The 25,299-nt window shown below is 45.0% G+C and overlaps 10 protein-coding genes across 10 annotated transcripts; 5 read left to right on the top strand and 5 right to left on the bottom strand.

Annotated features, from left to right (window-relative positions):
• The first annotated feature begins 45 nt into the window (after nucleotides 1-45).
• Elp5 (Elongator complex protein 5) lies at nucleotides 46-1,823 on the top strand. The gene is made up of 3 exons (XM_018007507.2): nucleotides 46-255; nucleotides 319-976; nucleotides 1,033-1,823. Exons 1-3 carry the CDS (start codon nucleotides 207-209, stop codon nucleotides 1,124-1,126), a joined length of 801 nt encoding a protein of 266 aa, XP_017862996.1. The 5' UTR covers nucleotides 46-206; the 3' UTR covers nucleotides 1,127-1,823.
• On the bottom strand, nucleotides 1,273-5,435 carry oxt (Xylosyltransferase oxt). Its single transcript, XM_018007500.2, has 3 exons — nucleotides 4,478-5,435; nucleotides 4,236-4,402; nucleotides 1,273-3,850 (listed from the first exon to the last, which is right to left on the bottom strand). Exons 1-3 carry the CDS (start codon nucleotides 5,181-5,183, stop codon nucleotides 2,081-2,083), a joined length of 2,643 nt encoding a protein of 880 aa, XP_017862989.1. The 5' UTR covers nucleotides 5,184-5,435; the 3' UTR covers nucleotides 1,273-2,080.
• A 69-nt stretch (nucleotides 5,436-5,504) lies between these two features.
• On the top strand, nucleotides 5,505-6,386 carry LOC108613789 (uncharacterized). Its single transcript, XM_018007510.2, has 2 exons — nucleotides 5,505-6,093; nucleotides 6,149-6,386. Exons 1-2 carry the CDS (start codon nucleotides 5,778-5,780, stop codon nucleotides 6,325-6,327), a joined length of 495 nt encoding a protein of 164 aa, XP_017862999.1. The 5' UTR covers nucleotides 5,505-5,777; the 3' UTR covers nucleotides 6,328-6,386.
• Nucleotides 6,379-8,659, bottom strand: ecd (ecdysoneless cell cycle regulator). Its single transcript, XM_018007503.2, has 2 exons — nucleotides 8,346-8,659; nucleotides 6,379-8,284 (listed from the first exon to the last, which is right to left on the bottom strand). Exons 1-2 carry the CDS (start codon nucleotides 8,635-8,637, stop codon nucleotides 6,477-6,479), a joined length of 2,100 nt encoding a protein of 699 aa, XP_017862992.1. The 5' UTR covers nucleotides 8,638-8,659; the 3' UTR covers nucleotides 6,379-6,476.
• A 288-nt stretch (nucleotides 8,660-8,947) lies between these two features.
• On the bottom strand, nucleotides 8,948-10,608 carry nSMase (neutral sphingomyelinase). The gene is made up of 2 exons (XM_018007504.2): nucleotides 10,467-10,608; nucleotides 8,948-10,370 (listed from the first exon to the last, which is right to left on the bottom strand). The coding sequence occupies exons 1-2, from the start codon at nucleotides 10,505-10,507 to the stop codon at nucleotides 9,095-9,097; spliced, it is 1,317 nt and encodes a 438-aa protein (XP_017862993.1). The 5' UTR covers nucleotides 10,508-10,608; the 3' UTR covers nucleotides 8,948-9,094.
• Nucleotides 10,609-10,798: 190 nt separating this feature from the next.
• On the top strand, nucleotides 10,799-11,676 carry LOC108613788 (uncharacterized). Its single transcript, XM_018007508.2, has 2 exons — nucleotides 10,799-10,964; nucleotides 11,027-11,676. Exons 1-2 carry the CDS (start codon nucleotides 10,799-10,801, stop codon nucleotides 11,590-11,592), a joined length of 732 nt encoding a protein of 243 aa, XP_017862997.1. The 3' UTR covers nucleotides 11,593-11,676.
• On the bottom strand, nucleotides 11,627-14,349 carry LOC108613782 (nucleolar MIF4G domain-containing protein 1 homolog). Its single transcript, XM_018007502.2, has 2 exons — nucleotides 13,410-14,349; nucleotides 11,627-13,350 (listed from the first exon to the last, which is right to left on the bottom strand). Exons 1-2 carry the CDS (start codon nucleotides 14,290-14,292, stop codon nucleotides 11,678-11,680), a joined length of 2,556 nt encoding a protein of 851 aa, XP_017862991.1. The 5' UTR covers nucleotides 14,293-14,349; the 3' UTR covers nucleotides 11,627-11,677.
• Nucleotides 14,350-14,483: 134 nt separating this feature from the next.
• On the top strand, nucleotides 14,484-15,093 carry mRpL23 (mitochondrial ribosomal protein L23). The gene is made up of 2 exons (XM_018007511.2): nucleotides 14,484-14,777; nucleotides 14,839-15,093. The coding sequence occupies exons 1-2, from the start codon at nucleotides 14,484-14,486 to the stop codon at nucleotides 14,995-14,997; spliced, it is 453 nt and encodes a 150-aa protein (XP_017863000.1). The 3' UTR covers nucleotides 14,998-15,093.
• On the bottom strand, nucleotides 15,017-15,790 carry LOC108613791 (uncharacterized). Its single transcript, XM_018007512.2, has 2 exons — nucleotides 15,427-15,790; nucleotides 15,017-15,369 (listed from the first exon to the last, which is right to left on the bottom strand). The coding sequence occupies exons 1-2, from the start codon at nucleotides 15,600-15,602 to the stop codon at nucleotides 15,120-15,122; spliced, it is 426 nt and encodes a 141-aa protein (XP_017863001.1). The 5' UTR covers nucleotides 15,603-15,790; the 3' UTR covers nucleotides 15,017-15,119.
• A 198-nt stretch (nucleotides 15,791-15,988) lies between these two features.
• LOC108613780 (E3 ubiquitin-protein ligase MARCHF6) lies at nucleotides 15,989-20,268 on the top strand. Its single transcript, XM_018007499.2, has 2 exons — nucleotides 15,989-18,015; nucleotides 18,072-20,268. Exons 1-2 carry the CDS (start codon nucleotides 16,396-16,398, stop codon nucleotides 19,503-19,505), a joined length of 3,054 nt encoding a protein of 1,017 aa, XP_017862988.1. The 5' UTR covers nucleotides 15,989-16,395; the 3' UTR covers nucleotides 19,506-20,268.
• The last annotated feature ends 5,031 nt before the right edge of the window (nucleotides 20,269-25,299 follow it).

Consider the following 25,299-nt stretch of genomic DNA (forward strand, 5'->3'; position numbering starts at 1 on the left):
CTCATTTGGAAAAGGCGGTTGTATCAAATATCAGCTGGCTGTAGAGATGAACATTATAATAGCGCACCTGCAACAACACTATCGTATAAAGCTTAAATATCGCTTGCTTTGCATATCGATAGCTTTCTGATACTTACATCGCTAAAGGTTAGCAACAACAAAAACTGCAGTTTAATTTTATTTTTAATTTATTACAACTAAATGCAATGCTGTCCAATCTAATTGTGACCAATCAAAAGGTCGTGTTGATAATTGGTAAGTAAATTTGGATTATAAATGTCAAAACAAAATAAATAAACATATCGCTCGATTTTGCAGATCAACTAAATCGCGATCGTATCGCGCTAAAATTCATAACCAGCCTGTTAAGCGAACAGGGCGAGGGCAATGATATTAAAGCACTGCCAATTGGCACGCAATTGAAGCACGTGGCCAGCTTTGAGGCGCTGCTGCGTGATTGCGCCAACAATGCAAATAATCAACAAACAAATCCAACCGATCCCATCACAACAAAGACTGGCTACAATGTAATACTGCCAACGTTGGCGGATTTGCTCTGTTATCAGACTCCTGCCTTTATTTTTGACTATCTGAATAAGTTGCGCCAGTCAGAGCATGTTCGACGTGTTTTCCTGTGGGCGTCACCGATGCATCTACAGCATCCAGACGCCGACTATATTCTAGCTGGCTGTGAGTATCTGGCGGAGCTGGTGCTGCGCTTGGAGACAGACAGCACGTTGTCTCTAATTTCCCGCAAGCCGGGCGGCGGGGTGACCAACAAACGCTACAAGTGCCAAGTCAGCAAGACAGAGTTCCAAGTGAAGCCTCTGACCGAGGGTGCCGACACGACGACTTCACCTGCTACCACAATACAGGAGACGCCAGATAATGCCTCTGATCCTGGTCGCACCTTCAAAATTGAATTGGATGAGGATGAAGTTGTGGCGCGCAATGCGCTCACATTACCATATGAACGGTTAGTTTGCGGAATTGCTCATTAAACAATTCACTAATCCTCTATGACCCTCGCAGCACCAGTGAAGCGGAGGACGGCAACATCATCTATACACCAGATGCCAATGATGACTTCGATGAGGAGGATCCGGATGAGGATTTGTTAATTTAAAATGTGCTCGCATAGCGAACGGCAGTACAAATGGCCTTGGCTTTAAATACTTAAGTCTAATATACAAATACATCCATTGAATATATACATACCTTGTAAGCGAGCTCAAACAACTGAAATTCGGGTCGCAAATGAAACCAATCATATAGTTGCATAGTTCAAAAGTTTATACTAAACGGTAGAGATATACGAATATGTCCAGTGTTACAATTGCATCGCATAGTTACTTAAACGCTAACAATAATAATGTTTGTAATACTCATTAAAAACTTGCGAGCATTCAAGATGCAAGTCCCCAAACTCATCCCCATCTTACACATATCACAACATTATAAAAGAAGCAGAGATTTGAGTTGAATCCGAATTTGAAAGAGTTTGAAAAGTGTGCAGAAGATTGAAGGCAAAACACTTAAGATTAAGGTGACGAAAGCGAAAGTTAATATGCTCTTGCATAAGCTCATTATCATAATGGACGATTCTGTATATAAGGTAATTGTTGGTATTCTATCTAGTTAAATTTGTTGATATATATACAGATCTATTTGAAACTACAGATTGCAGTATAATAATAAGATTTCCTAATGGAAATCGCATTTCTTCTCAAGTTTAAGCTCAGGTGCATAAAATTAACATTGGAATCTAAAACTAAATAAAAATCGTGTATCGAGGCTTATGCAAGGGTCGAGTTAACTCTCAATTAATTTCTGTTCTGTGTGCGTTGAGCATAATATTGGATCTAAAAGGGTCTTATCGAAAATATGATTATTAAGTATTCATACGAGATGGTTAAAAAACACATGGAGCGAGAGACATTCACAACTATGTACAAAAACAATATGAATAACAAATGGTAAAAAAAACTTCATCAATGGCTGCGTTTACGAAAATGGCTATAACAAATGACTCTAAGACGGCCTGTCTGGCCCAATCTATCTATCGGCGCTTGAGCAGCGGCTACATGTCGCTCTTGGGGTCCGGAGCCAGCGAGCTCCAGGCGGTGTCTCGACATAGCGGCAGCTCCGGCAGCACGCTAGATCCGTCCACAATGCAGGTTTCACGTAGTAGAAAGAATTTGCCAACCAAATCATCGATCCGGCTGTACAAAGGCTGACCAATGAGTTCAGCATGAGCCGATGCCTCTTCGAGTAGGGTCTTGACTTCGTTCACGCTGGGCAGATGCTGCTGCCACTCCGCGGGCATCTCAAAGTTATCGGGCAGCGACACAGCTTGACCACCGTTCTGAGCACGTGCAGCCGCTGCAGTATGAATGGGCTCACCCTTGGCGTAGGCCAGTGGAGCGACTAGAAACTTGAGCTGCGCATAGATGGAGGTGCGTCCAATTAGCTTGGCTGTCCAGATGCCGGGCGTAAGCGGCCGCTTGAGCAGCGTTTTGGAGTAGTTAATAACATCGACTTGAGAGTCCTCCACATGCAGCTCATTGAAGTCTTGCAGTCGATCGAATGGATCCAGCCAGATCAGCGTCAAATTGTACGAATGCGATGTGTCCTGTGAGCCAGCGACTCCCTGATATGTATAGCTCAGCATTAGATCGCTGTGTGGTCCCAACAGCTTGGCGAAGTTACGCGCCACCTGCTCCTTCTGGTCGAAGTCCGTGGAGACCTCAAAGTTGCGCAGGCGCTTGGTAACACGTGAATTTTTCGCCACTTTGCCGTGCTGCACCGGCCGCACACGCGACTCCAGCTGCAGCTCCTTGGAAGTGTTCCTTGCCAGGGCGCTGTAGCGCACTAGGAATCCCTTGTACTGATCCCGATGTAGGTAGTGCGTTAGCTCCAGCAGCTGCACTGCATCCAGCTTGAACTGTTGCGCAGAGAGGCGCATTAGGCTGTCGCCAACTGTGCGCGCCAGATCATCGCCAGCGCCGTGAACATCCTCGTGGTGGTAGAGCGACTGCCAGTAGCCACGTAGATTCACATACTCGCTGGTGTAGGGCCCAAAGAGCCACTCCTCCAGCTGCAGCAGCACCGCCTGATTGATAATCGGCTCGAATTTGCGCGCGAAGAACAGTGACTTCGACGCGGTGGACTGCAGCCGCGGCCAGTCTTCAGGCTTGAAGTCATTCGGACTGCAGCCGCACCAGTCCACCACGTGCTTGTACTGGCACTTGCAGCCCTGCTTGCGTTTCCAGTTGGTCACATGCAGATTGTTGTCCACATAGGTATCGCAATGCTGCGTGTTGCGCAGCACCGTGTGGAAGAAGGATTCGGCGGGCAGCAGGGTGTGCCGAAACAGGTGCAGCAATGCCTGCAGCAGCTCGTCATCTATTGCCGGGTGCGTTACATAGTTAACGAATGGACGGGATAGCGCCACCCAGTCGCTGCCACCATCCACCTGTATTCCGGCTGGCAGCTTGCGATCGCCAATGCGCCACATATGCGTATCGCACTCCACGAACGTCTTGTCCAGGCCCTGCTTCTGTATGAAGCGTTGCGTCTCACGGCCATGGCCTTTGACAAAGTTACGGCCACGATTGGCGCTCAAAAATTCAACCAGCTTGTCCAGCGTCTTCACGGGAAAATCACTTTCGCTCAAATTGATGACGAAGTCCCACTCCCAGCTGGACTGCAGCAAATCCTGCATGCACTGCAGCAGCATGGTCAGCAGCGAGGCGCCGCCCCAAATTGTCGAGAAACGCTTTCGAGCTAAACGTATATTGGGAAACTTTGGCTCCAGCTCCAGCAATTTGCGATACAGATAATCCTGACGCTGTGGAGAGAAAATGAGTCTTAGTGGAAGTTTGTAAATGCATTTGAGAGGTATTCTAAGTCAGTACATCTAAGATTGCTATAAATCAAGTTTATAAGGCTTTAAGTTAATATCTAATACATAAAAACATTGTATACATATTCAGCAGAGCGCCACTGTATGTATTCTCAGTAACTTTATATCACGCTTATCATATTACCCTATATCTTGTATATCATACATATACTTGTTCATTCAGACTCAAATTCTACAACCGATTTCGCTGCCCCAGCTGCGAGGCGTTAAATTTCGTGTAATTAACACAAATTGTTGAACTGGCTTTAATTACGAAATCCGGTGGCATTGCTTCACCTCCGCACCGCCTTCGCTTTGCTCGACCACTCACCGCATCCACGTGTATGTAGTAAATGTGCTGGGGCGCATATAAAGCGCGCAGCAGTCGGTGGACCTGGCGAAGGGCGCGACCGTTCAATGTCAGCAGAAATGCAATGCGAACGGCTCGTTGTTCTTGCCCCGGTGCTGGAGTGCTGGCTGCCAATTGTGGCGTAAATTCTGCAAAGGATTAGGATATTAGGATATTGTATAAGTCAAAAATATACTATTAGATGAATAAGTCATTTCACTTACTGGCAATGCCCGTTTCATAGACATTCATGGCATAGATGCCGCCACAGATTTCCTTGGCGTTGCCTATGCATTTCATATTGCAACTGGAGTCGGCTAGTTTGGCGGAGCTGGGCGGCGTGTCGAAGCCGCAGAAGCATTCGCGGGCGTATTGCACACCCGCGTACGGGTAGCCGGACTGCAGGCAGAGCTCCACACAACTGCCCGGTGAATTGGACGTTTTGAAGCTGGTAAAGTAACCGCCCAGCAGGCGTGAATCCTTCTCGTCGCGATAGCAACCCAGTGATACATTGGCTCTATGGTTGCCTGCCGGACAGCTGCTCTGAAGATGGGTCGCATAGAAGCGTCCGGCTTGAATGGCACAGGCTATGCTGGCGATATGTTGGCGGCAGTCTTTCGTCTTGGCACGCTGCAGTGCCGATATTGCTTCCTTGGCATTGATATCACATTCGGGCTCGAAACCCAGTTCCTTAGAAGTTATGCGTAAGTGCTTAGCCCCAGCCTGCACAGGAGCTGGCGGAGCAACGGGCTCTGGTGGCGGCTCTTCCGCTTCCCGAGCATCACGATGCGTGCGCAATGCGCCCGCCAAATCAAGCTCAACCGATTTGTAGGCCAGAAATAGTTGGATGGCAACAATTAAAAGTAATATTACAAAGCAGACACGATAACGCCGCAGCCATCGCACGGATAGTGATGACTTTTGCTCCATGGCCAGCTCTGAAGATGCGCACGTTGGTTGTGGCAGTTGACCCGCGTGCTAATGCTTGTGGCTCTCGTAGTTCTATGGTTGCGATGCAGTGGCATGTCCAGCGCTTCTATTATTAGTGCGAGCGTTAAGCTTAACTAACATTTATAACTATTTACAATCGCTGTAAATAGCTACAATTCACTCAAAACACTCCCGCATTCCACTTAGAATACTGATTCCGTGCCTAACTAATATATCGATAGCTACGATAGGCTTCACGATATTTTTACATCTCATTTTATTTTCAGTAGCGATATTCCATTGCGCTTTGTATGCTGTTCATGTTTATTGTGAGCAAAGCAACAGCGGACATAAGGTAGATTTAGAAGTGTGACCAGGTTAAGTCATTAGGTATTCCGGCAACACCTAGATAGTTGAACTAATTATAAATTATTCAAAGAAATAGAGACACTGTGCTTAGTCCCTTTAAAATTAATCTTGAATCTATAGGACTGCTGACTGCTGATTGCCAAGCCCTAGTTAATACTTCTCGAATTTTTGGCTTGCTCTGCGATCAGCATACTAAGCACTAAGCGACAACAAACGTTTTCAACAATGGTTGATCCAAATCGTAAAATCAACAGACTCTCCGACAAAGATATTAGCTTTTTAGAAGAATGCGAGGAAGAGTTCGGTGCACGCTACACAGAAGATGATGTCGAATTTATGGCGCATTGCGCTAAGCCGGTGCCGGATCCGCCAGTAATAGAGAATTGGTTATGTGGTAGGAGTTCACCTGGTCTTGGAGGTGGCCCCTTTTTCAGCCTATACAATTATAATGGCGAACAGCGTCGAGGAGGCGGCGCTCGTGGATGGCAGAGACGTGGTTACAACAATCACAACAGCCACAACAGCAACAAAGATCGCAGAGGTAAACAAATTAGATGTATAGAAAATCGAAATTCACTAACCAGTTCTATCTATAGATCACCGACGCAACAGATATGAATCGTATCCACGCAGAGACCGAGGTGACGGTGACGGAGGAAACAGATCCTCGGAGCGCAACTATCAGCATAGAAGCCGCAATGAGCCACAGCAAGGCGGTTCGCCCATGCAGGTCAGGCGGGACTATGGAAACTTTGTGCCTGCCTCCAAGGACTAGCGTTAAACCTACCTGTTTCGTTGCTCATCATAATAAAAACAATAGCACTCATACACAGATATTTATATGTATATTATATATAGATGTATAATTCGAATTTAAATGTGATTTTAATCTTAATATCTAGTTGATAAGTTCCTGTTTGTGCCTTAGACAGCCGACTCTGATAGATCCTTGGCCTTCTCATCTGTTGCCGCTGCCGACATGCCCACGCCCATGGCATTAAATAGATTGGACACGGGACCAGCGCCGCCCATTTGTGATTTATAGCTATCCATCATGTTGCGCAGCGTGTTCACGTTAATATTTATGGGCTCGAAGTCCTCAATGTCATCGAAATCATCCTCCGCAGTATGGTGCTGCTCCGTTGAGTTAGTAGCTGTGCTACTCTTGGCATGGAACGACTTGCCAATGGTTGTCTGAGCCAGTTCCCGATCCATTTGCTCCATGTACGCCTTGATATTACGATCCAATCGATAGTTGGCGTCGCCGCCACCGCTGGCATTGGACAACTCATCGAAGTTACGCTCTATATCCTCCTCGTCCGCATAGTCACTCATCTCGGAAGTGGAGTCCCAGTTGTCCTCGGGTATCACAAAGTCCAGAAAATTGCGCACATGGGTGCTGTCCTGTTCATCAGATTGAATCAAGGAGTTGCGCTTGCAAGCCTTCCTCATCGAAGCGTTCTTTTTCACCTTTGCATTGCTGCTGGTCGCACTTGCTGGCGCCGGCGGCTCGTCGTCGTCTGAGTCGAGCTCGTCAACGGGTTCACCCGGCCCTTCAATACCTTCAAAGTTGGATTGCCTGTCTAAGAACTGAGACAGATGCTTTGTGAATTCCTCTGCATTCATGTCGCCGTTGGGATTGTATAGCTTTTGTGGACCATAGCGCTGCTGCAGCATTGCATCCAGATCCTCGGCTGTGATGTTCAGCCAATCATCCGAATCGCTGGGCAGCAGATTATTCTCTTCGTCCCGAAGGAGCTCCGCGGCGTTGCCTTCGGCAGGATGCAACAGCATATCCACTATTTCGGCGCCCACCAACGGCGCCGTGCGAAAGCGTTCCTGGTTGCACTTAAAGTACTCCTTGGCTGTGGCCAACAGACGTTCATACTCCGCACTGCCCTCGATGTTGTCCCGGAAGTAGCCCTTGCCTTGCAAACTGCGCAGATATGCACGCCAGGCAGGTGATTTGTCGTCCAGCTGGTCACCAGCTCGTTTCGCCTGGCTGGCAAGTATTTCCAATCCGCTGGCCAGCTTTACGCCCAACAGCTGTTCCTTGTAGCACTCTGGATTGGCAACGGCGTCCGTCAATTGCCAACCCAGTCGGCGCTCCGGTGTATATTGACTATGCATTATCATGGCATACAGATAGCGAGTGAAGGCAACATTTGTGCGCTTCCGTGGCGTTTCAGGTGGAAAGTAGCGCATGCTACGCAATGCCTTTGAGTCGATTGCATCTCTCTCACAGAAGGCGCGTACAGCGGATGCGACTAGACCAGGTCGTTGCTTAAGTAATTGTGCCGCATTCTGGGGCAGCTGTACGATTTGCCGATGAATGGATGCGTGAGGCTTTGCTGGCTGAAATTCCTGTAGACGTGCCTCAATGCAGTTCTGAATGTCACGGGAACAGCGGTAAAGAGTGGGATTTAGACGTATGCGCTGCACTGCTTTAGCCATGGGCATTCGTTTGCTGTCGCTGGTGTTGGATGCATTCTGCAACAGCTGCAGCCCGCCATTGACAAGGTAGACGCGCTGCTCACACGTCTCGGGACTCGCCCAGTCGGGCAGCACATCGGCTGCCTCGATAAGCAGAAACTCGCCGTCGCCATCGAAGACGCGCCCTATGCAGTCCGGTCGCGAGCGGGTCAATTCGCTCAAGAGATAGACAATGAACCACTCGTCGCCAATATTGTCGCCATAATGCGTGACGCCGTGCAAATGGGGCGGAAGAATACCTAAAATCGAGTGAAATTTGCTATAGCTAAATATAGATCTACATTAATAATATTCACTTACCCTCGGGCTCTTCCTCCCCCTCCTGCTTGTTGTCTTCCTCGTTGAGCAGCCGTTCCTCGGCACTGCCCGTGCGCACTTGCAGCTGAAATTCATCCTTGTTCCATATATAACAGCGTTCCGCCACTTTCTTCTCCACAATGGACATGCAGTCCGCACGCACTTGTTCTAGCTGCTGACGCACTTGCTCATCACTTGCTTTTTCATCAATGTCATCTAGCTTGGGAAATATATAGTACTCGACAAAGTCGTCCTCGCGCACGAACTCCAAGTTGGCACCTGGCAGCTTGTTCATTGTCTTTGTTGTCTGCCTTTGTTTTGGTCTCAGTGACTCAGCCGCAGGCCCAGAGGAGTGTGTATCCCTTGTGTGCGCTGTTGGTTGCCAAAAACAGCTAGAGTTTTATTTACCCAATAAATATCCAACAAAAGACACTTTTAGTGAAAATCGCAACAGTTTTTACATAAATTTTCATTTATTATTGGTAAAATGTTCTTTTTTTATTAGAACGGGAGCTGTTGCTGTGACCACTCGCAATGATATCGACAAATCACCGATAACGATAACCATTTCGATAGATCAACCAATTTCTTTTAACGTGTAATAGTTTACTTGAATTTTAAAACGGTATAGAGGACCAGTTTATTGCATAAAATTCCTAAATTTTTTCTTTTAATCTAAGCGAGACGTATAAATATATAAATGCTTATTGAGCTTCTTATCTGTTACAGTTCATGGATAATTGACATGCGGATCAATAAAAATATTCATATTTCTGGGCATGCAGCAGCATCACCTCCATGGACTTCTTGCCTTGCAGCACTCCATTGCGTTCCATGTAGTTCCAAATCGATGCCATAAACAGACAGAATAATATGACGCCAAATACGATAAATTTGAGTAGTACATAAATCGTCTGAAGTCCAACCGGAGGATCAAATTCAATCAGGAGTACAAGGATTACAAATAGAACAGTCGCTGCACTATAATATAATAGACGATCAGTATTCAACTGCAAGAGGGAAGCTTCGCATAGAGCCAGTGCCTCATTCAACGCTGCTGTGCGAGCAGCAGGCAAGGATTGGGCATTAGCTGTGCAGCCATTGCCATTGACTGCTTCAGTTCCTCTTATTGCACCGCCAACATCATCTGCCGGGCAAACATCTTCAACTATATTGCACTCAACATCTTCCGTATTTACACCATTTTCGATTGCTGCTGCTTTGCGTCCAGACGACGTTGGCAGACGGGTAAGTCTTAGTTTAGCCAGCACAGCTTCATGATCCGAGTAACTGAACTTCTGTCCAGGCACACGCTCTGGGAATGGTAGTGTATATTCAATTATATCTGCCTTGATATTATCAGCGCCCCTCACGAAAATATGATCAATCCGTATGCCCAAGGGATTCTTGGCCAGCGCACTTGCCGATGTGTACGAGTTCCTGCTGCACTCATTGGTCCGAAACGAGTCGGAGACACAGCTGTCTGTCATCTTCGAGGTGAGCAGCAGCACCTTATAAGTAATGTCCTGAGGTTGAGTATTGAGATCACCAGCCAGTATCTGGAGCACCGAGGTACCGCGCGTAGCTTCTATGAATTGGGCCGTGTCGAATGCCTGTATCACACGATGCGTTTTGTATTCATCGTTGTCGTTGTCGTATTCGGCATGCAAATGGGCGTTGTACAGATGAATGATTTGATCCTTGACCAGGATGCGACAAAGGCCTACGCCCTTGCCACCAAACCAATCGGCGTGCTGTATGCGATGGAAGTAGCCGTTGACAGACCAGGCATGGAATAGCGTACCCAAGATTGGATACTTGGAGAGCACCAGCAGGCCTGCGCCCATGACACCACTGTGAAAGTAATGGGAATAGGGCAGGACACTGGCCGTGCCCTGCTGGAGTTGCTCGCTGTCATGCTGTGACCAGACTTCCTGCAAGGACACTATGTCATACTGACCGCTGCTCAATTCTTTGCTGATGGCCTCGATACGTGGCGCGCGGTTGCTGGAGACAAGTGGAATGCCCCTGAAGTGTATGCAATTGCAAATTATAATTGGATTTAGGCGAGACAAGGCAAGGCGAAACGGTTTTGGCCGCGTGACCAAACTGAGAAAAACATACCATATGTTCAGCGTTAGAATTTTTAGCTCCAATAGCAGCATTTTGATATGTGTCGTGTTTATGACTGCCTCATCAGCTATCACTGGCGTACTTCGTACGCCTGCCGCGACGCGATAAGATTAAAATGTTGTTTCCAAACAAATCAGCTAAACATTTGTGGTCAGCGCATTTCTTGTTGAGCGCAATTTTGAGCGCAGTGAAGTTGGCTGCGCGCAACTAATTTGCCCACGTGAAGTTGGCTGTGCGCAGTTGTGGGTGCTGAAACATGGAAGAGCACATGAAACGAGAATAATAATTTAAATTTATTCGGAAAACAAATCAAACAGTCAAATATGGCACGAACGGAACTCGAAATGAAAAAGCAAAAGCGTAAAGCCAAAAAACGCAAACATGAAACTCAGGCAGGCCCGAGTGACGACGAGGTGGCCAACAAAAGTTTAATTGTGGAGGATCAGGTAGCGGCAGGAACTCAAAAAGAAGAAAAACAGGCCAAAAAAAGTATGAAACTCGATATATACATATGTATATATATGTTTTAATTGACCTATCGTTATTTACAGACAAAGCTGCCAAGCGCAGACAACAATCAGACCAAGACGCCATCAAGGAAAAACGTAGTAAGCAAATAGAAGAGCCTGAAGAAGACGCCGTAGAAGATGAGGAGCTGGATGACATGCCCACAGCAGACCAGCTGGAGCAGGCAGCTAAGCCAGAGAATTCAAATGCCATTGTAACGGTACGACAGAAGAAAAAACAAAAACACTTGCAACGGCTGGAGGAGCAAAAAGACCAGAATGCCGATAAGGAAAGCAAACGTAATGAAGAGTATCTTAGGAAGTGGCGGGACAGTCGACAAGATTGGAAGTTTGAGAAGCTGCGACAGATTTCCATACAGCAAACCGCCTTCAATGAGAAAAAACTGAGTGCCGATATATGGCCCATCGCCTTGGAGTATCTGGCGGGCTCTAAGGGCGCCGCGAAAGCAACCATCATCAAATTGGCCGAAGACGCCATACAGGAGATGGACAAGCAGTGTGAGGAGCTCAGCGAAGAGGCGGAGCGACAGGAAATCGTTGATTCCGTACGATATCAGAGAGCTCGCAACTTGTTACAGAGTTTCGACTAATCGTTAGTTTATAGTTTCAATAGAATAGGCTAAATGCGTTGTTAATTATTAAGAGTTTAATAAACATTAAGCAAAATGTTGTAATTTACAAATCTACATAAGCCAATAGCTTGTCCAGGTGCTCGATGCGCTGTCGCAGAAGCTGTTGCTGCTCCTCCTTGTGATCCTCCAGCTTCTCGAGCATAAAGTGCTGCATGAATAAGCGAATACTCTGCTTGAACTGCTGCAGCTTCGAGTTCTTGGTTACTCGCTCGAATGCCTGATAGAGTTGACTCTCCTCGCTGGACAGCAGCAGCCGCGTCATGATCTCGCGCATAAAATAAAAACTAAGTTTATGCAGCTGCATAAAGTCCACAACTTTCAGTACGGACAGCTGCAGGCCAGACGAAAGGATCAGCTGCTGCAGGAAGCTGGCGAAGTTGCGTATCTGAATTTTTGAAAGGGATTCAATGTCATTGATACGATCCCAGCTGGCGAACTGAAAGGCCAGCTGAAACTTGCGATTGTATTGACAGAATTTCAATGCGAGGTGGGCATAGTAGGGATTCGCATGTCGCTCATTCAGCGCACAGTGTATGATCACATAGGCAACGGTTCGCTGATCTTTCAGGGATAAATGTAGAATCTTTTCGAATGCATCCACATAGTCGGCGGCACTCATGATAATACAGAAGATGCTGCGACGCTCGGCTGTGTTCATATGCTGTTTCTTGGCCAGCTGCAGTAGCTTTTCCGAGTAACGCTCCCCTCGTGCTTGCTGTTGTTGCTTCTCTTGCTCCGCTTGTGCCGGGCCCATTTCGGCCAAATTTCCCGCCCATGCCGATCCAACTATCCACCATTTGCCAAGCTTATCGGCACGCAGTAGATCCTCCAGGGTGATATTCAGTGTGACTACATAACGATCATTGCGTAGCATTCCCTTAAGGCGCTTTCGAAGCGTTTCTGCCAGCTCAGGATCATACTGAGGCAACTTGCTCATGTTGTTGTTCTTCACGGCATTGAGAATGTCAACCATAAAGCGTAAGCGAGGATTCTCCTTTAGCTCCAATGGCGATGACGCGATTTGCGACTGCACGTTCTGCATCATGTTCTTAAAGGCCAATGGATCGTCTTTGCGTAACCGAAATCCAACGGTTTGGAATATCAGGAGCAGACACTCAACTGACTTCTCACACAGGCTACCCGCAAGACGAGCAATCAGCTCCAGTAGCAAGCGCTGCTCGTAGATCTTAAAGATGTACATGTAACAGAGAACGAGCACCAAATTATTTAGACGCTTATCCTCCACCTCCAATGTGTCAATCTCCTTCACAAAGCCATCGAATTGTTCGACGAAAGTTTGCAAAAAATGCGCACCGATCTCGCTGCCAATGTGAGCATGCAGAAATGCTAGCAACACCATGTGCTCCTGCACCATGCGCTCGTTGGCACGTGATCGACCGAGCAATGCCTCCTGCATCAGTCTTGTGAGCGTTTCATTCATGTTGTAGCGGGAGTTCTTCATGTATAACGTTTCGATGCCACTAGAAATCTTGTGAAGGTTCGCCTCGGACAGACGGTTGAGCAAACCCTTGCATTGTTTCTGCAGGCGTGCCAGTTGCTCCGCCTGTTGGGCGCTGGAGCCCTCGCTGGCGGCGAGTAGCGCGCGTTGATGTGGAGGTATATATTTCTGCCCGGTCACCTTAGCCTCCACCTCTGCAGTATCAGGTACAATGTTGCCCTCGGCATCAAGGCGACGACCGTAAATGTCTTCCTTGTCTGAAAAATTAACATAATTAATTGATTTAGAAAAAAAATCAAAATTCTTGTATAAATACATTTTGTCTCTTTCGTTACTGTGTCCTGTTCGTTTTCACTATTTGATTCAAAGTCTTCTGCGTCCTCCTCCACTTCATCTTCATCCGTCAACGGGTCATCGGCATCATCTTCCTCCATTTCGCTATCCTCGCCTGGCATATCCATTGGCTCATCTTCTTCGTCGCTCCACATACCTGCTTCTTCCTTCGCCTGCTGTTCCTTAAGCTCCTTCTTACGACGTTGTTTCTCCTCCCATTTCTGCTTCTCTTCCTCGTCGTCCAACACGAAATCAAGCAAATAGTCCAATCCATCGTTGAACATTTTGCGTACCGAACGATTCTTGTCCTTGGTCTTATTGAGCTTCAGTTTTTTCTCAAGCTTGGCAATTTCCTTATCCTCCTCTTCATTCTCTAGCTTCAATTGCTTCATTCGCTGCTTCCGCGATTTGTTGAGCAGCTCTTTTTGTTGCCGCAACTCTCGATTCCGTACTTCCACCTCGTCTTGCCGCTGGATGCCCGCGTGCTTCTTAGGCTTCTTGCTTACTAGGTCGTATATCTCTACTTTGCGAGCTGCCGGCAAGCGAGCATCCACTTCCGCATCACTGAAATCCGAGCCAATTGATTCATCATCATCCTCGTCTACTTCGCCGGCCAGCAGCTCTTCCCGAGAAATTTCTTCTGGTTTTAGCTGCTTCTTTTTGGGTTTTTTCTTTTTCTTGACAGTTTTACTCGCTGCTAATGCCGCAGCCGCTGCCGCCTCGGCTACACGTTGGGCGCCATTTACCTTGTCCGCATGGTAGATCCTCTTGTTATTTTTTTTCGTCTCCTGCTTTAGCTTGCGCAGTTCCTTGCGGCTGAGCGGCTTTTTAGGTGGCTGCGCTCCCGTCTTTTTCAACTTGACCATGTCAAAATAAAAACACTTTCAAATCGTTTTGTTAGTGTTGCCAAATCAGCTGTGCTCAACACGTGTGTAGGATTTTTTAGTACATTCTGCTGTGCAGGTTGATACATTTTCCAGGAAAAACAGCTGAGAGCCGTTTGCCACTGAATTGTAATTTTGTTTTCTGTTTTGAATTACAACATAAAAGTTGAACTATGTCCACGCGGTGGTATCCAATTTATCAACGCGGCAATCCACAATTGCGCGTATTCCTGCCGAACTTTTGGATGAAACTAGTACGACCAACAGAAGAACAGCCGGCTAATGTTGTTACCTTCGCTGTGTCCACGGAGATGACCAAGTATGATGTTAAAAACTATTTGGAAAAGATTTATAAGCTGCCCGTGGTAGATGTCCGCACACGAATCGCGTTGGGTGAGACTAAACGTGATCAAACCTACGGCTATGTGACAAAGAAAGACGATGTCAAATATGCTTATGTAACCATGGTGAGTGGACTATTGGAAACTTTACTGCAGGGCATGATATAATTTCTTCTTTTATTTTCAGCCAAAAACTGAAGCGTTTACCTTTCCGGATATATTTGTAAATAAAGCAGAGAAGCAGGAAAAGGAGGAAAAGTCACTGGATGAGTCGAAAGCTGGCTTTCGCAGGTTTTTGGATCGCAACAAGAAGCGACCTGGCACGCCGGGCTGGTACTCGATTTGAGCTATTAAGTTAGATGTAGTTTAATTTGTTTGCAACGAATAATAACATTTATTTCGAAAATCCCAGATTGAGTAAAAAGAATTTAAAGCTTAAAAACATGTCTGATGTTTCGGTCTGGACTCCTATTGCTTTGCGTTTTTCACCGCTGTGGCCACCCAGGCGCGTATTTTGTCCTCGTCCTGCAGCCCCACCATGCGCTGTACTTCCTTTCCATTTTGCATGATCACAAGAACGGGCACAGCGCCTACATCGTAATCCAGTGCTAACTCACTGTGCTCATCGATGTCAACTTTGGCCAGTTTTATGGAGCCTGCCTGCTCGCCTACAATGCTTTCGATGCGCGGCGTCAAGAGCTTGCAGGGATTGCACCAACTGAAGAGGAAGATCATATCAAACACTGAAGTAGAATATATTATGCTCTACACTTACGTTGCGAAGAAATCCACTATGACTGGCTCCTGGCTGTTCTTCACCTTCTTGTCAAACTCTTCGGGGCTTTGTACTTTGAAGATTTCTCTACGTTTCGGCGTCACTGAGAATGCGCGTTGATTATTGCGCACCTGTCGTGCCACATTTTCAAGCAGATTTACCATTTGTCTTTGCATTTTGAATTTTTTTTGTTCGTAATTATAAAGTTACGAGATTGTATGACAGTTGGAATTCTCAGCGTTACCAACACATTCGAAGCAGCTGTTTTGTTTTTATTACCTACCCAGTGTGACCACAATAAACCAATTTTAAAATACTAAAAGTTTAGTATGGCAATGGTAATTGTATTGGAATTACCGCAACTTCAATACTCTAACAGTTCTGGAAGCAATGCACGAAACATCATGTACATGAACAAAGCGAAATTTCGAAAAAAGAAAAGATTGCTATATATGTTTTGACATTATGGATTTCTTTGTTAAAAAAGATCACAATAGCTTTGTACAATAAATTCGATAGTCACATTTGCAAAGCTTTGTGAAACAGTCAGTACACATTGTTAGTGTGCAATTGAAAAGACCTCAAAATAAATTAATAAAATACCAAAGTATTTAAGAAAAGCAATACCTTAAAGGTACAAACTTTTTAAAATACCAACACACATACATTCGCAGAGACTCACACAGTAACACGTATTCGCGTCAGGCATAAAAATTGTAATATCAAAAGTTCAATTGATTTGATTGCATACTGAAATCAAATTTTAAGTGTTAGTTCCACCTCGACGGTTCGCTTGCAAGTTTTCCCAACGCGTTCAGGTGCTAATTGAGCATTCAAGAAAGAGAACACACGGTAATCGGATTCTGAGTGCAATTAGTGAGTGCCTCTCGAACTGCGCAAATGGCAAATAGCCATAGAAAGGTGGAATCAGCAGACGACGAACAGTAGTGCATACCCAGACGTACAACAATGGATGACCTGTCGCAGGGCGACATATGTCGCGTCTGCCGCTGCGAGGCATTGCCAGATAGACCGCTCTTCTATCCATGCATCTGCACTGGCAGCATCAAGTATATTCACCAGGATTGTCTGATGCAATGGATGCGTTACTCGCACAAGGAATACTGCGAGCTATGCGGCTACCGCTTCAGCTTCCAGCCCATCTACGCACCGGATATGCCGCGTGTCTTACCATTGCGTGATGTCCTGATGGGTCTGATGTCCGCCGTCTTAGAGGGCGCACGCTGCTGGCTGCACTACTCCCTTGTGGGCATGGCCTGGTTTGGTGTGGTTCCACTATCGGCATATCGAACCTATCGCTATTTGTTCCGGGCTAGTTCTTTTGATATGATTCTCTCGCTTCCGTTCGACATCTTCTCCATAGAGAATCTGGCTGCGGATGCTTTTCGTGGATGCTTTGTGGTAACTTGTACACTATTATCTTTTATTGGCCTGGTTTGGTTGCGTGAGCAAATTCTTCATGGCGGTGGACCTGATTGGCTTGAGCGCGACGAGGCACCAGCAGCAGCAGCAGTCCCAGCTGCAGCTGCTGCCGCCGCCGTCGCCGCGGCCCTTGCTCCAGATGTCGCTCAAGATGACAACAACAATGGCAATGCGCCACAGGATGTGCCCATGGACAATGCCGCACCAGCTGTGGCCAATCCGGCTGACAACGAGGGCGAAGGAGCCCAACCAGCAGCGGAGCCTGCTGCAGGAGCCGCGGCCGCTGGGGGCATCGCTGCTGCAGATGCCGACAATGATGAGCAAAACTGGAATCCAATGGAATGGGATCGGGCCGCAGAAGAGCTAACTTGGGAACGTTTACTTGGCCTGGATGGTTCACTTGTGTTCTTGGAGCACGTCTTTTGGATTATCTCGCTAAACACCATGTTCATCTTTACGTTTGCCTTTTGTCCGTATTGCGTGGGAAACTTTATACTAAGCTCTATGGATTTGTTGCAGCCCGAGAAGCCATTGCTGCATTTCCATGGACTGATCACCACGTTGTTTGGCTACTGTTGCATCGGACTGACCCTGGTCGTGCTTCACTTCTTTGCACGCGTCTTTCGGCTGCGTCGGATCTGCTGGTTCATTGGACTGTGCTACATTGTGGTGAAGGTATCGTTGCTGTCCGTGGTGGAGATCGGCGTGCTGCCTCTCATCTGTGGCTGGTGGCTGGATATTTGCTCGCTGCCGTTACTCGATGCCAGCCTCAAGGATCGCAAGGCCAGCTTCAAGGCCGCCCCGGGTACATCTCTCTTTGTCCACTGGATGTTTGGCATGGTGTATGTCTATTACTTTGCCGCCTTCATATCGCTGCTGCGCGAGGTGCTGCGTCCCGGTGTCCTTTGGATCTTCCGCAATGTCAACGATCCCGACTTCAGTCCCATTCAAGAAATGATTCATGTTCCCATTGTGCGTCACATACGCCGCCTGGTTGCCTCGGCCATGATCTTTGGCTTCGCCGTGCTGCTCATGCTCTGGCTGCCCATACGTATTCTACAGTTTGTCTGGCCCAATTTCTTGCCGTACGCTTTGAGCGGCGACTCGGAGGTGAATGATCTGAGCTTGCAGCTGCTCTTACTTCAGGTAAGTCCATACATATTGACATAGTTTGTCATGCTAAGACATCTTATTCACAATAGATTGTGCTGCCCGGATTCTTCGAGCAAACACAAACGCGCATTTGGTTGAAGGGACTACTACGTATCTGGTGTACGGCTGTGGCCTGGCTGCTTGGCATACGCAGCTATTTGCTGCCCGCACCGGAGCCCCAAGCAGGTGAGGACGGCGAGGCGGCTGCTCAGCCAGGGGAAGCCGGCGCTGCGGCTGGTGCTGCACCTCCGCCACCACCACCGCCACCTCCAATACCAGAGCCAGCACCGCCACGCAATTTGGCCGCCGCCCATCAGGCGATCATGCAACGTGATGTCCCGGTCGGTTTTCAGCCTTACGAACGACCTACATTCTTCACTCTACGCCTGTGTGCACTGCTCTCGCTGATGTGCTTGTCGATTGTGTGCGCTGCCATGGTCATACTAACTGTTCCCGTCTACATAGGACGCCGTCTGATGATGCTCTGGACGGGTCAACCGGGCGACAAGGCTGTTCCGCCAATCCCGGTTGACATGCCAGTGGCAGATCCGGAGGCGGCACGCAAAAACGAACGTCTGTTGCGTCCCCATGAGCTGTACACGGCCGAAATCGGAGGATATCTATGCTGGATTGTGTCCCGTGGCGTGGCTGTAGTTGTTACACTGCTGCCACAGGGACGGGCCGCCATCGTCAACAAGGTGAAGCAGTGGGCTCGCGTCGCTCTGCAATATGCTCTTCCTGTGCTGACTCTCTTGGGCATATTTGTGCTGGTGCCGTTGCTGTTTGGCCTACTCCTGGAGCTGGTAGTTGTCATACCTCTACGCGTGCAATGGCGCCAGACGCCCATACACTTCTTGTGGCAGGATTGGGCCCTGGGCGTGCTGTACACGAAGATCGCCATAGCACTCACACTGATGGGACCGGATTGGCATTTGAAGCGATCCTTGGAGCGCGCCTATACGGATGGACTGCGCGATTTCGACTTGAAGTTTGTGATGCGCGACCTGGCAGTACCGGTGGTGACTACATTTGGCCTAGCTCTGGCTATACCATATGTGATCGGCCATTCGATCATGCCGATCTTCTGCACCGATCCGTACACCCTGCTGGGCATCTCTAGACTCGTTTATCCAGTTAGCTTTATTGTTGTGGGCAGCGTTTGCTTTGTGCTCTTTCAGATAAAGCAACTGAAGAAGCTGTATCTGTCGATCAAGGTGGACAAGTATCTGGTGGGTCAGCGCCTGGTCAACTATGAGCACCGCAAGAAGCAGCAGGCACAGCAAGCGGCTGCCGCTCAGGAGCTGAAGGCGCGCCAAGAGGCCGAGGAAGCACAGCAGGCGCAAGCACAAGAGGGTGGGGGAGCAGTCGAACGCGGCGAGGAGCCACCATTGGATCAAGCCGAGCAGGCGGCGTTGCATGCGCGACGGCGTCGTGAGCAGCGGCCACGCCCACTGCTTGTGGATGCCAACGAGGAGCTGCTCTAGGGTTACGTCTATTTTATGTGCATGTTTATAATGGAGTCCCTGCTGATATATCTCTGTTTGATTCACACGCTTCATCCGGAACAGGCCATCTAATTGGATGGATGGACAATGAGCAGCTGCTGACGAACATCCAATACGAAGTAGTTGGAGGGGAAAGGCGCTTTAAATTAAAAAAGTTAAACAATTTTTCGTTTCTCTGCTTTAGCTTTTTATTTTTTAACATTAGCCACAATTGTTTGTTAAACTTTTTCGCTTTTAGGTCCTTAACTGTATGATAATTTAAGCCAGCCAGATATAGCCAATAATCACCATCCGATTTACTCAACCTATATTTACCATATTAACACTTTTCGATTTGCTTTGTAAAAAGTTTTGAGATTACGACAAAACGAAAAGTTGCAAAAAGGAAAACAAAAATATACTGAAATGAAATGATAAAACATGAAATCCAAGTATGGCACGATTAAATATATATATATATATAATAAAGGGGATTCACAATTAAAATATATATATATATATAAATGTGTGTAGAAAGTTTACCTTGTATTAGAATCTGATACGATATGTGTATTTACGAACATTATTTCCCGATAGCAAGAATATTTCAAATATAATAAAACAAAACAGATATATCTTGGTAAATGTGGTGAAAACTTTTGAGTAGCTTTACGAACTTGTAAAAAATATATATGTATGTATACATTTAATATAAAATGAAATATAATTAATAAATAAACTTAACTTTAAATTTCAATGGAAAGATCGTTAGTGTTTTGACTATGTGTGTTGATGTATTTACATATTCGTAATTTATTATTATTATTTGCCATGATATGAAAATGTCCTCAATTCTATATATGGAATATATGCACATTTGTCCGATTTGTATAAATTTGGTCATCTTATATCTGCGCAATTTCTCCCAGCTGCAAACACCTAGCGTCTGTCCTCCACAACGTTCCTCTCCAGAATGATAATTTCTACTTCTTTTCCATCGCCAAGTACGACCGATTGACTAATCGAGTCTCTGTGCAGAAAACGACACTACCCGAATAGCCCATCTCTCTCTCTCTCTCTCTCTCTCTCCCACACTCAGCAACACTCGAGACGGCGGTCAGTAACAGCTAAATGTAGTTTCTTTCCCTCTCACACACACTGACTAAAAGTTAGAGGATACAAGCGCTAGCTTACTTGGAGTTTAAAAAACTCTATTCAAACTCTCAGTCTCTCACTAATACTACTACATGATTTTGAGGGAATCGTGACTACGAGTTCGGTACGAAGACTCAGGCATTGCCGAAGACAATGAGCTCATGATGCTGCAGTGATCGTATGCCGAAGATCTAGCCTCTTGTAATATCTGCTCGTCTCCCAAATCGAAGAGGCCCACGAGAGAGCGTATGCTACGATTGAGCCCAGACAGGAGAAGATAAGCAAGTAAGGAAGAGATTATAAGTATATTTTGAGGTATGTGTGCACCACAATCAACATCCCACATACCCAACATCGATTGCTTCCTGAGCAAATGCTCTAAAAGCACTTTCTATAAATAGCATCCCATCCCAGCCCCTCCCATCCCATTGCATTCCAGTTTCTTAATACAACAGAAAAAAAAAAACGAGACATGGAAGATTACAAGGAGATTCGTAGTTTGCCATCTCTCAACGCAATCGAGTCAATCGCAGGGCCCACTTAATTAAACGACGGTTACGCAATCGCTGCACATTTCTTAGGCTTCCTGCTGCTGGTTGCTGACTGCTGTTGGCCACTTGATTATGTGCATTTAACGTGGCCAGCATGTTGCCTGGCTTTGTCATGATAATGCAACCAGCTGGACGACGTTATACGCTGACCGGACCAACCTCCAATCACTGACAATTTCAATTACGCTTGGAACAACATCGGCGGAGTGCGTGCCACGGGCGCACCATGAGAGCCTGCTGATGACTCAAATAAAGCGTAACACGCTCGTACAACAACAATTTGCATTATGAGCATGGGTTTAAATATACTCTTGTTTAGAAAGCAATCAAAGCAGTATATATATAGGGTTATATATATGTATAATGCATTATCTATATGAATGCTTCAGGCTTGAGACTTGGAATAAATGCTTCGGGTTTTCTTTGATTTATATGCTGGGCCGTGGCCAATCAGATGTAAATATATGTACATATCTTTAAGCTCAGATTACAAGTTATTAGAGTTACGCCCGTTGTAGGCGTGGCAAGTCGAAACACAGCTACGTCACATTGAGTCTAGCTTATGTATAATAGAAATGTACTATATTATAATGGGCGGATATTTAGGCGTGGCACATCAGAAAATATTTCATTGCAAATTTAATTACTTTTGGTATGTGAGCTTGAATTTTGCAGTCAAAGGTATTTAATCGTAATAACTTCAGGCGTTTTTATTATATTTCTCTGTGTTTTACTATTTTTCAAACAAAAAATTATAAAAAATGGCTTGTTTTAAATATTTAAGCTCAAACTTAAATAAAAATCCAATTTACTTAAACTAAATCTCCTGAGTGTCAGACCTGCTTAAAGCCAACATAACATAAAACATATCAAAACATACAGACACACACACACACATACATGCTTCTATACACCGAAATCCCAACATCCCCATCGGCTTGGCGTCCATTACTTTTAAGGTGGACCTTGCCCACACAGGAGTTATTTAATTTTTTAGCCTTTGCTCTGCTTTGCGCCCCGCCCACGCCTATGACCTCCGCATGCGTGCTTTATAGGCCATAATCGGGCAGCTGGCAGCACTTAGCACTCCTTAAGTTTAACAACTTCACGCACAATCAGCGACAAGAGCGAGTTGGTCTATGAGACGCAACTTCAAACTTCAAAAGCGGCCCAGACATGCCACAAAAAATTAGTACTTTATTGTATATATACATATGTATGTATATACTGAGTGTGCCTAAAGAAATTTAAGGTAACAGGTAAGCCCACAAGGCAGGGCCACAAAAGCGGGGTGGAAATACCATAAAATAAAAGCAACAACTATTCGAATGGATTGTTGACATCAAATATCAAAAGTCACTAAGGGTACAAGCCGCAGCGGTTACTGCTTTAACCCTAGTCAAAATGAAAGAAATATACACTATAAATACCAAAGAAAAAAAAAAAAAAAAAAACATTGCTATTTGTCTGCCCTTTGTAATAAAAGTTTTGTTGTATTTTATTTACTTTTTTCTCGTTTGCTTCATTAGATAACATAAGAGACTAGGGTGTGCATCTGTTACAACTAAAGGCTCCTGGTAATATTGAATACAATCTGATTTTAAACGCTGTTTAGTGTTTAAATTACTTGAATTTTGTTTAAACCTTAATGTATATGCTTAAATATATTTGGATTTAACTTAACTTAAAGGAAAAATGATAAAATAATTATATTTAAATGAAATATATTGGTATACATATTTTTCAAAAATTAAATTATTTATTTTTGTATTTTAATTTTATGTATATTTTAAATATCAATTTAAATTATTTTATTTATATGGGACACTTTATTTTTAATCAATTATAAATTTTTTTTTAATTGTGTGTGTATTATTTTTATTTATTTATGTATATACATATTATGTATAAGCTGTTAAGAAAATTATTTATGGCAAGAAAAGTATTAAAGACAGGAAAAAAGATGCACAAAAAGAAAACTAATAAAAAATTTTAAATTTTACAGTTTGGAACTACTAGACATTGATATAGTGTAAAATGTTGGATGTGTGTAAAATTAATTGGAAATGTATTGTAAATGACTTAATATTACTTTAATTACAAAAATTTTTACAAACCAAAAAAATCATAAAGATTTCAAGAATCTATAAAATAAACAAGATGTGAAATTCCATATGCCAGCACGTAAATATGTAAATTTATGCATATGTATAGGGCCCATAGGATGTATTTTGGACAAGGGGCCTCAGGGTGTCCTCTAGTCAACTTGTAGTTATTTTGCCAGCTTTTGTTGCCCTCATCACTCAGTTTCTTTGTTTTGTATTTTTTGGTCGCTCTGGTTAACCATTCTTAAGCTTTTACGCAAATTATTTTATTTTGCGTTGAAGAAATAATAAATTGTGGCAAAGCAAATCAAAAGGCCACTTCAATGAGCAGCAAGAGGGTCTCACAGAATAAGTAACAACAAGATGAAAAATATAAGCAAAAACCAGAAAACAAAACAGAAAAATTAATTCAAACGCTTTTGTGCGAGCTTTTTTGGGCTAAGGTTGGCACAGCAAGAGCTGCTCTGACTGACTAAGTTGGGGGGATGAGCTAAGTAAGTTAAGTGCTTGGAGGCTACATAGGGGTGCCCGGCTGCATAAGCCCTGCTAAATTCAACAGCAACAGCAGCAACAATAAAGCGAGTGGCTGCGTGTCGCTCTGACTGACTTTATGGCTAATTTTAGACAATTAATGAAGTGTTGGCTACGCTTGATAAGAGTGTGAAGTGAGCCAGCAGCTGCAGCGGGGGTAAATCATAGCAGCAGAAAATAAGTCATGCAAATGAGCGACAGTTTGAGCCAGCTGCGAGGCACAATGTTTATATATCACGCATACGCCGCGTCTGCCTTTGATAACGGCGTAAATCCAACAGAGGACTAATGCGACAGCGTCAAAGATTTTATCGCTACTGACATATGAGCTTGTTAATTCTGAGCAGGAAAACTCCCACAAAAAAAGGGGGCTCTGTTCACATTTGGTGGGCGGGGCACTTGCGGTTAAATCCAAAACTTGAGACTTTATAAACTTTTGCAGCAGGAACCGCTGACGGCTAGATAAATAAATATATATGTAAAAGATGTTTATCAAGAAAATAATTTAGGCAACACTAACAAATGGAAGAAGATGGGAAAACTTTAAGCTTTTCAATTATTTGAGTTAAATTGTTAAATGTAGCATGAGAGAGAGCGAGAGAGAGAGAGAGAGATGAGATTGCGGCTACACAGAATGAATTGAAAATTTGTTTTGTTATGTCGTTTGTTTATTTATTCCGCTCGCCACATATTTGTGCGCTGTCAGAGCAGAAGTGATGTGTGTGGACTGAAACTAATTAAAAATGCAGGGCATGATTTAAGTGCGCCAATATTTTGGCTGTCAGCAAGCAATTCCAGCTGACATTTGAATTATTTAAATGAATGCTGCATTAGAGCTTCCACATAATGCCAAACAGTGGCGAGTGCATTGATTGAATTGCATTTACAGACTCATCCGAAATGTGCGTGGGACAGACAGCTCTATACCATCTATACCACAATGCCTAGTGCTCGACTCTAGTGTAATTATGGCCTTTGCCTTTATGGCCTAGTTATTGAAATTTGTCCTCCTAAAAGTGATAAATTTTGCATGCGCAAGATTTTTGTTCTTGGCGCACGCGGCGTATTCGTAATTTAAGTGCATTCTGTGTGCAGAGCACAGCAGGATATGAATGAATTATGCGACAGCGACAGCTACATCATTTTATTTATAATGCATCCCTCAGCCTTGGCCCAAGTCCAAGGCGCTGTACAGCCGGAAAGCAATTGAAAACATTTCGAAATTGAATGAAGATATATATAAAAAGAATTTGCATCTCAGACTGACTGCAGCAATTGACTTAAGCAATGCAGAAGTCTCTTATGTAGATTGAATTGAGTGAGTTTTATTTCTGGATAAAAAATACTTGAGCATTGAGCATCCATTAATTCTGTCTATGAAATATCTCTTCGAATGTTGCCTCAAGCCGTAATTGAACTCATCAAGTGCTTGCCACAAATGTTCAATCAATT

Source organism: Drosophila arizonae, chromosome 4 (genome assembly GCF_054131065.1).
Source record: "Drosophila arizonae isolate 15081-1271.41 chromosome 4, UAZ_ARI_1.0, whole genome shotgun sequence".
Lineage (NCBI taxonomy): Eukaryota > Metazoa > Arthropoda > Insecta > Diptera > Drosophilidae > Drosophila > Drosophila arizonae.